This window comes from Diceros bicornis, chromosome 17 (assembly GCF_020826845.1).
Source record: "Diceros bicornis minor isolate mBicDic1 chromosome 17, mDicBic1.mat.cur, whole genome shotgun sequence".
Taxonomy (NCBI): domain Eukaryota; kingdom Metazoa; phylum Chordata; class Mammalia; order Perissodactyla; family Rhinocerotidae; genus Diceros; species Diceros bicornis.
Window position 1 is genome coordinate 10328835 of NC_080756.1, and position 10307 is coordinate 10339141.

General features: G+C 41.4%; 1 protein-coding gene across 2 annotated transcripts in view; it reads left to right on the forward strand.

Moving 5' to 3' along the window:
• The window catches only part of LRIG3 (leucine rich repeats and immunoglobulin like domains 3), a 45028-nt gene extending 36033 nt beyond the window's left edge, over positions 1-8995 (forward strand). The window contains exons 13-19 of one of the 2 annotated variants that reach the window (XM_058557758.1): positions 526-846; positions 2000-2281; positions 3254-3706; positions 4475-4633; positions 6483-6626; positions 6721-6996; positions 8237-8995. In XM_058557758.1, coding sequence (XP_058413741.1) covers positions 526-846; positions 2000-2281; positions 3254-3706; positions 4475-4633; positions 6483-6626; positions 6721-6996; positions 8237-8481 — 1880 coding nt within the window. In that variant the 3' untranslated portion in view covers positions 8482-8995. The remainder of the gene's footprint in view (positions 1-525; positions 847-1999; positions 2282-3253; positions 3707-4474; positions 4634-6482; positions 6627-6720; positions 6997-8236) is intronic. The other variant, XM_058557759.1, reaches the window with a different exon arrangement.
• The last annotated feature ends 1312 nt before the right edge of the window (positions 8996-10307 follow it).

The following is a 10307-nucleotide window of genomic DNA, read 5'->3' on the forward strand; positions in this document are numbered from 1 at the left end:
TATTTTTTCTGCTGTACCTAAAAATTACTGCTCTTTAATATGGGTTCTGTTTTTGGTAAATGTGGATGTCAGTTGCTGTCTTTAGTGATAATTGATTATCATTATTGATGTTTGATTTCTTACTTTTGCTGCTCCTTATTTATGGAGAATATGCGAAAAATTGCAGTTTCTAATGGTAGCATTTAAAGATGATCCATGAGCCTGGAAGTTTCTTAACTGATTTCTCTTGTATTTATATAAAAAAAACCACGAAGGGTCTGGAATAAATATATTCCAAAACAATAGTCCCCTCTCAGCTAATGATTGATAAGTAGGTCTCAGTGTACTTGAAATGAATGAATTACTTTATAAACACTCTGCTGGGCCGTCATTTCAACACTGAGGCCGCCAGTCCACCTGTGAAACATACACAAGGGTGAACCCCAGGCCGCTGTTTGTTTTGAGTTTCTTGGTGTTCAAATCAGAGCAGCATTTGGACTCTCGGGCCTTCAAGTTGTTTCGTTTCCTCCTCTCCGTTTTGAACAGATGATTTTCCCAAACCCCAGATCACGGTTCAGCCAGAAACCCAGTCGGCAATAAAAGGTTCCAATTTGAGTTTTATCTGCTCGGCTGCCAGCAGCAGTGATTCCCCGATGACTTTTGCTTGGAAAAAAGACAATGAGCTACTGCCTGATGCTGAGATGGAGAATTATGCACACCTCCGGGCCCAAGGGGGCGAGGTGATGGAGTACACCACCATCCTGCGGCTCCGCAACGTGGAATTTTCCAGCGAAGGGAAATACCAGTGTGTCATCTCCAATCACTTTGGTTCATCCTACTCTGTCAAAGCCAAGCTTACAGTCAATAGTACGTGCTCTGACTTTTCCTTTTGTGTTTAAAGACACCTTTTAGAGACAGGAGCCTGGTTTCCTCTCTTCTTCTATTCCTAACCCCGTCCTCTGTTCTCATCGTTCTCCACCTAACCTTTCCTTTCCCTCCCTCGCCCTCCACAAAATGAAGATTCTTGGTTATTTGTATCTAAGCAAGCAGTTAGTACATTGAAGACACCATACTTAGCGTGGTGGGTAACACAGGGATGAACCAGACACGTTCGGCTCTTTGGGAGTTCACAGTAGTGGTCTGATGTGGGAAGCCACGAAGTGCAGTGTCAGAGCACAGCACCTTTCACTCAGAGATCTGGGTTTGAGTCTTGCCACTCCTGCCTATAGCTGTGTGACTCTCAGCAAGTTATTTAACCTCTCTGTGCCTCCATTTCCACATCTTTAAATTAGGATTTGGAATAATAGTACCTACCTTATGGAGGTATGATAATCATTGAATAAAATAATTTGTGTAAAAGAATTAGCCGAATCCAGGCATTGGCCTGGAATACAGTAAGTGCTCGGTAAATGCTTTATGTGTTGGCTGCTGTTAATAAAAGTATGTCATCATTTGCTGTGTGTGGTAGGTATGCAGTTTTACAATAGGATCCTTGCCACTTTATCACTTAATCGTTTGTATCTTCCATGGTGGAGGGTTTTGTATGTGATTCGTTAATACATTCATTCAACAAATGATGTTGAGGGCTGACACTGAGAACAATTTTGCATTTAAAATTGTAGGACAAAACACACATCTAAAGTCACAGAATGGTCGAGCCAGGAGGGACTTTAAAAAAGAAAAGATGGAGTCAGTGGTCAAGGTGTAGATTAATTGATTTGCCCAAGATCTCGCAAATAATTATTGAGGAAACTAAACAGTGACTGGGAAATCGCAGAAAGACCTTCAGTCTGAAGATCAGGTGACCTGTGTTTATCCTGACTCCATTGTTTCTGTACCTGTGTCACCTGGAGGGCATCCCTTGATCTCTCCATCTCAGCTCTAGCCTCCTTGTCTTGGGGTTGGAAATAACCCCTGCCTTACCTGTAGCAGGGACGTTTGTACGTATCAAAAAAAAGGAATGAAAATGAACCTCTGAAACTCCGTAGCACTAATGCCCATGTTATTTTTTGGATTTCAGTGCTTCCTTCGTTCACCAAGACCCCCATGGACCTTACCATCCGTGCTGGGGCCATGGCGCGCCTGGAGTGCGCTGCCCTGGGGCATCCAGCCCCGCAGATCGCCTGGCAGAAGGATGGGGGTACAGACTTCCCTGCTGCGAGGGAGAGACGCATGCACGTCATGCCTGAGGATGACGTGTTCTTCATCGTGGATGTGAAGATAGAGGACATCGGAGTGTACAGCTGCACAGCTCAGAACAGCGCGGGAAGCATTTCTGCAAATGCAACCCTGACTGTCCTGGGTGAGTGGATGATTTCAGATTCTGTGATGTAAATTAGTCTTAAAGATCCTAGCTCACCCGAAAGCCCTAAGTGTCAGACGTTGTTCGGGGAGAGATGATTCACAGGACACTGCCCTTTCCTGGAGAGAACTAATGGCTTCTCAGAGCCTTTGAAGTCAGACGCGCATTACATCTTCAAGTCTCGGGCCGGTGGGATGACTCTGCTCCGTCCGCTCTGAGCAGGGGGGAAGAGGGAATGCTCTGAGGGTTTCCCTTTTTGCAGGAATCACCATCCTCTGCTTTTCCCCTCATGCAGGGTCTACCAATAGTCCTAACACTATAAAGAACATGCAAGAAAGTAAACGTATGAACGAGTTGGGAAGGATCTGCTCTCTTTTCTGGGGACCCCTTACCACTCTGGAAATCAGAGTTCATCTTTCATCTTTGACCTAAACAGATGCTTTTAAAAAATATGAACATGTTAATCATACGTATATCTTTGAGAGTTAATCAAAGTAACCTATGAACACCAAATAATAAAAGTACATTATTTTCAGGATTTTAATATAGGCCTGGTTATCTGGCACTAGAAAGTTTCCCTTTAAAAATTTAAACATTCTTGTTTTCTTTTCATCCATCAACACACCTTTGTGCTTGAAATTATTTTTGTACATTTTCTATTTCTAAGAAATGTCTAAAATGTTTTGCTTTGCCCCTCTGCCACCATTCCCCAGCCTTGTCAAGAGTAAGGGAGATTGAGATAAAAAAGTAGTAAATATTATCCTTAACTGGCATTATAAGTAAATGACAGCCAAATAATGAAATGAAATCCCAAATGTTGAGTACATGTTTAGGCTCTTAAAGAAGCAAGCACATTAAGTTGTGGGAGAATGCAATTTGAGGTTCCAGTTTGACTAAGTTCAGGTGCTAGGTCTTACGATATGCAAAACCTAATTTCATTTAGGAGATTAAAAACGTAACTTGTCATTTCAGAAACACCATCATTTCTGCGGCCCCTCTTAGACCGAACTGTAACCAAGGGAGAAACGGCCGTCCTGCAGTGCATCGCGGGAGGTAGCCCTCCTCCCAGACTGAACTGGACCAAGGATGACAGCCCTTTGGTGGTCACTGAAAGGCACTTTTTCGCAGCAGGCAATCAGCTGCTCATCATTGTGGACTCAGATGTCAGCGACGCTGGGAAATACACGTGTGAGATGTCTAACACCCTGGGCACCGAGAGAGGCAACGTGCGCCTGAGTGTGATCCCCACGCCCACCTGCGACTCCCCTCAGATGACCGCATCGTCGTTAGACGATGACGGCTGGGCCACTGTGGGCGTCGTGATCATAGCGGTGGTTTGCTGTGTGGTGGGCACGTCGCTCGTCTGGGTGGTCATCATCTACCACACGAGGCGGAGGAACGAGGATTGCAGCATTACCAACACAGGTGTGTCAACAGAAGCCTGGCACCGGGTGCGGTGTCATGTGTTCGTGGTCTCGTGGTAATTTTCTTCTAAGAATGTGTGTCTTGCAGTCTGAGGCTGTGTCAGAAGGGTGACTCATTTGTTTCAAGCTGCAGAAATATGGTTAGCTAAAAATAACACCCCAGCCCAGAATAAAGCTAAATTAAGATTAATGCTTTTTGTTAAAACCTCATCCGAATATCGTGTTGGCTGTGAGATACAGTCCAAATCACAGAGTGAACAACTCCTTCACAAGATGGTGATGGAGAACCAGGAATAAACCCTCAGTTGTGAGGTTTACACTCTGCCGTAGTTTTTGTTGTGTCTTATGGATTCAGGCATTTAGGGAGGATTCTAGTATTAGTGGGAGAGGGGCTATGACTTGACTAATATGTGCAAACACCTATATCGATGAATGATACTAAGCCTGGAATATGGCAGAGATCAAGCTTAATTCAAGAGCTTTGATACTACCCCATGAAAATTCCTAAACCTTTATCTTTTTAAACATTTGTCGTTTTTGAAATTTGGGAGGAGCATCTCACAGGCAATAAAGTAGAAAACCAGCTCATGCTTCCCAGAGCAGCAGATCCTTGGTTTGCCTGACCTGAATCCTGCCCCATCAAGATGGTTTTGCAGAGTAGATTTCTTTGATTTGTACGGAAACCAAAACAGTATATACCATTCATCGGGGATGCCTGTGGGGCATTTATGATCATTCTTGTTAATAGAATGCTATTGTTTGATTACAGATGAGACCAACCTGCCGGCAGATATCCCTAGTTACCTGTCCTCTCAGGGAACACTGGCTGACAGACAGGATGGGTACGTCTCCTCGGAAAGTGGAAGCCACCACCAGTTCGTCACTTCTTCAGGAGGCGGATTTTTCTTACCACAACACGACAGTAATGGTAGGTATTTAAAATGAACGTGGGTATAGTTGTTTTGAAAGAATCTAATGGAAAATCAAGTATAAGATTAATTTTCATGAGAAATTGATACACTGATATATTTAGGACCTGGCCCAAGATCACTAGCAAAGCTGAAATTAAATAGTTTTATGCCCTTCTCTTAAATACTAGAAAAATCTTTGTTTCTGACATTAAAAGAAGACAAGTGAGTTAAGTAAAATTTAATTCCTCCATGCAATGTAATATTTTCGTTACTTTGTAAATGTTACTTGGCCCTGAATGTTCTCCGTACTTAAATGACATTAACTGGTTTCATGCGTGGTCTTAAAAGTCAGATAATTTAAAATCATTCTATTAGGGAAATCTAATTCTGACTCTTGCTTTCAGAATCGTATGGTTTTAAGAATAATAATAATAGAGGCAGCATAATACAAGAGCGCAGGCTTGGTTCCAGACCCACTTCTGACACGCACTCCCTGTGCATCCTTGGGCAATTACACTCCTTCCCTATTAGGTGTTGTGAAAAGCGGATAAAACGATAGCGGAAAACTACATGGTGCTTGGCACACACTGAGGGCTCAACAAGTGGAAGCTGTTGACATTATTTTCAAACATGTTGCCGTCTTTTCCCACAAGTGTGTATTGAGTCTCTGCTTTGTGGTCGGCTCCATAGTTGAGAGGGAAGAATATTTGTTTTCAGTTTCACAGTTTAGTCAGTGATGAGACAAAAAATTCAACAAATATGGGCCAGCTTGGTGGCATAGTGGTTAAGTTTGCATGCTCTGCTTCGGCGGCCTGGGGTTCACAGGTTTGGATCCCGGGCACGGACCTATGCACCACTTGTCAAGCCATGCTGTGGTGGTGTCCCACATGCAAAATAGAGGAAGATTGGCACAGACGTTAGCCCAGGGACAATCTTCCTCAACTACAAAAAAAAAAATTCAACAAATAATTATAAAGTGTTTGGCAAGGCAGTGATGGAGGGTGTAGAGATAGAAGAGAAGATTTGAGCATAACAATGGGCGTTTTGGTTAGACTCATTAGGTTGGAAAGAGCAGAGACCCAGGCTCATTCGAATGTAGCAGGGTTTACTTAAAAAGACATTTACAAAAGTGTAAAGGGACAGAACTGGAACATAATAGTGCTTCGTTGCGTGGACGCTGGGGCTGGAGATGGGTCAGCTCTCAGAGCAGCTCTGGAGGCCACAGCACTCCTGAGTCACATTCGGCACCTTTGCTTCTCTCTGAGACCACCCCCACCCTCTGACTGCCCAATTCCTGCTCCCCAGGCACATGGCCCCTCATGGCATCTCTCACCCTTAGAATGTCTCTTTTCCTTCAACTGCTCTGTCCACTGCTAATGGCATATCATTTCTAGGTTGTTTAGCTCAGACACTCAGAATAGGATTTTTTTTTGGCTGAGCTTATCTTTGAGCTGGGCAGTGAGAGACCTTTGGTTAAGTGCCAGTCCCTGGTCCTGGTCATCTGTGACATTCTGGAGGAAGGGGGCAGCGCTGATGGCATCGTGTATTGTAAACCACGCCTGCTTTGTCTGCGGGATCTGTACACAGATCAGTTTCTCTTGGAAACCAGGTGGGGCCAGCAACCAGGTTCACACATCCAGTACAATGGTTAATCAAGTATCTATTAGTCAGATGTCTCACATTTACTCAATTACTAATCCATAGGCCTCAATAAATTTTTTAAAACTCCTACTATAAATTTCTGCAATTTTTTCTTTTATATGGCATTTTATCCAAAATTTTCATCTGTAAAGATGGAAAATGCCAAAAGTGGAGAGAAATGGTACTTGCATGGAATGGGCTCAGTGACTGAGATATGTTTTAAAGGGACATGCCACGTGGACAATAGCAGTGAAGCCGATGTGGAGGTTGCCACAGACCCGTTCCTTTGTCCCTTCTTGGGATCCTCAGGCCCTGTGTATTTGAAGGGGAGTGTATATGGCTCAGATCCTTTTGAAGCCTATCATGCAGGTATGTGGTTCTCTTATCTGAGTTCTGTTTTCTGGAGAGACTTCTAGAAACACTAACTCCATCTCTTTCTGATCCTGCCCCCCAAATTAAAAAGGTTGTGGTCCTGACCCAAGAACAGCTTTAATGGACCACTATGAGCCCAGTTACATAAAGAAAAAGGAGTGCTACCCATGTCTTCATCCTTCAGAGGAGTCCTGCGAACAGGGTGTGGGTGATGTGGGATGGCCTTCACACGTGAGGAGGTTCATCAGCTCCACTTACTCTCAAGGTGAAGGACCCGGAGTGAGAAATGTGTGTCTAAACAAGCCCTCTCTAGATTTCACTCCGAGTCCGGAGCCAGCATCAGTAACTTCGAGTAATTCTTTCATGGGTAAGTTTATGAAATTATTAGATGCCTTGACTCAAGACCCATGTTCCAAGTTGCTTGTGGGAGAGCAACGAGAGCTTTGAATACCAAACTGGTGAAAAATGTTTTCTGTTTATTATTTTTTAATGATGCTGTCATGACATTCTATTAGTTAGCATAGATGTTTCTAAAAGCAAAGTCAGACATGAGGGATTTTACTTGATTATGTATTTAATCCAGACTAAGCCTTGGGAGCTTTCTGGGTACCACTGTGTGTGGCACCATCCAGAAAACAAGAGTTTGGGGGTGACTTAGGAGCTCATTTTCTCAACCATGTGGAAAAAGTGGTTTTGGGCTAAAACAGCCTTTGGGGTGGAGTTGTGTGCACTGCATGATTGTGGTTTGGGCTCTCTGGTGGCTCATAACTGAACCCACCGTCAAAGTCTGGACAAGGTCCTACTTGGCAGCCAGGCTGAACCCCCTTCAGAAAGGAGACCATCAGAGTCTTAACGCCCACCTTGGTGGTGGAAGACACTGGCTGGCACCAAGATTCATTCGTTGATTTTTCAGTCTAGTGCAGGGGGACAATGAGATGGAAGATCTGAGATCATCTTTTCATTGGATGGAGATATGGGAAAATGAACCACAACTGGTCTTGTTTAAAAAAAAAAAATAGATTTTTAAAATATTTTACCCAGCTTTTAAGAAATTTTATGTTTTGTCACAGTATAATTATTTATATTCCTTTTTGAAACAGTGGAAATAATATCTTTTATATGACTGAGGCAAGAATTTGAGTCAATTGAATAATATTTTGCTACTAAAGAAAAAAGGGCAAGACGCAAGGATATTTGGACAGAAATTTGCTATATTCTGGCACAGGTTACTTGTAGGTTGCTATCCAGATGCCCTTTGTGGAGAACTGTGGGCTCTTGAGTACTGAAGCTAGGATTTGGGAGAACTTCTATGGGAGAATTTCAGTGCTCAGTGATTAAGATTGCTATAGGTCATGAGAAGTGATAAAGAATGGATGCATTTATTCAGTAGATATAAATAAGAGGTGTGCAGATATCTTCAGCTCCCCTCTTTAAGTACTGTCTCCATAACACAGATACACATACACCAGAGTACCATAATGTGGACTTTTAGAAAATGCTTGTGCATGCATGTTCACAGGGTAAGATGCTCCTTAATTTGAAATGTGTTTTATTGATTTAAATGCCAGCAGAAGGACCCATATGCTCAAGGGGTTTCTTTCTTTCAGGCACGTTTGGGAAGCCTCTGAGGAGAGCTCACCTAGATGCCTTTGCAAGCTTCGGTCAGTCATCAGATTGTCAGCCAAGAGCCTTCCACTTGAAAGCTTGTTCTTCCCTGGACTTGGACTCTGAGTCAGAGAAAGATGGGAAAGAAAGGACAGATTTTCAGCAAGAAAATCACACATGTACCTATAAACAGACCTTAGAAAACCACAGGACTCCAAATTTTCAGTCTTATGACTTGGACACATAGACTGAATGGGACCAAAGAGAGTTCTAACATACTACCTCAAGTGGACTTTTATTTAAAAGAGACAATCCTATGTTTTTAAATGGAGTTATGAATTTTAAAAGGATAAAATGTCTTATTTATACAGATGGACCAAAATAACAAAAAGTTATAAAAAATTTTATACTGGGAGTAACTTTCATATAAGAATACCTTTTTAAACTATTTTATAACTTTGTTTTATGCAAAAAAAAATCTTATGTAAATTAATGGTATAGATTCATGACTATTTTATGTATTTTTATAATGCCAGATTTCTTTTTATTGAAAACGAGTACTAAAGCATTTTAAATAATACCTGTCTTGTACCTTTTTTGGATAGAGGTCACTTCATTTTATTTTGCACATTACATTTAATAAAATGTGTCATTTTGACCCCAAGCCCCATCTATACAATAACAATTTTTATTGCTTTCACCACACTGTAGGCTCATTTCATATTATCGTGTCTCAAATTGATGAAAATTATACTCAGCACATTAAAATATGAGCAAAAAACGAGCATTCTGCCTACCTCCCAGGGTTGTAATGCAGATTCAGATCAGGTTACTGTCTGAAAGCACATTGTAAATGAGAAGGAGCTACAAAGATTTGGGATACGTTAATTTATTTCTAACTCAATGAACAAAAAAAGATTTCTTGTTATGGTCTGGTGTAGTATAGTACAACCACCATTGCTTACATCACTGCTCAAGCCATGTTTCCTTAATTATAATACTGCCTCCTGTGGTCTCATGCATTGTGCTTTTCCAAATAGTTTCACGTTTACCGCCTCTTTAATTATAACAAGAGTGGTTTATTGCACATTTCTATAGTTAAAACGGCTGTGGGAGAGGTGGATTTTCATCCACTGTTCAGGTTGTAATGGGATGCTGATAGAATTCTTTCTTGTTCTTATTGATTTTCTGCTGGATGAGCAGTTCTTAGAGAAGAGGTACTTCTAAGCTATTCTGCAGAATTTAACTTGAAGAATTAAAATTTCTAATTTGGTCGTCATAGTTCGGCTTCTTAAAAACTGAGTATCAAATCTGTTACTTAAACGCATAAAACTATTTAAAATACTTGCTTTAAACAGTATTTAGGTGAAAATGTCATTACATGACTGGCATGTATACACCCAAAACATGAATATAGTCATTTCCAAAACTAAGTGATATAGTTTGAAGTAACAGAATGAAACAAACTTAAGTTTAATAACTCAGATGATGAAACTGGATTTTTTTTCTTTAGTAAATCCTTGTTCACATGTGTAGTTTAAAGAAAAACTGTGTTGCCCAACATAAATTAAATTGGCATGAAAGGAATTAATATAGCACGTTAAAGTTTAAAATGTACTAGCCTGTTGGAGGTGTGAGTTTATGCTGTTGTCAGATCTTTGTGAGAGGATTCAATATATTGGGGGAAGTTCTCTCGCTTCGTGAGTTTAGAGCTTTGTTGTTTGAGAGTCAGAAGCCTGGAACCCAGATTGCAGTAATATTTCCTCCTTTCATTTAGACACCCGAGTCCAAGCCAGGAAGTTGATCCTTCCTTGGCCCACCGGTGACTAAGTGCAGAGAAGTGATTTCATATGCTTTGGCTTTATCAAATTGCCAGATTTTCAAAATCTTATTGTTAATTTGTCTTCATCACTGCCAGATGTGATGCAAGCATCGATAGGGGCCTATTCAGTGATTATGAACTTCTTTTAAAGGATTTAATTTTTCCAGACTTAAGGAAAAAGGTTTAAATCATTAACGCCTAAAATTCAAAACTTAGATTCACTGTACGTCAATGTGATTTTCCCCTTTTGC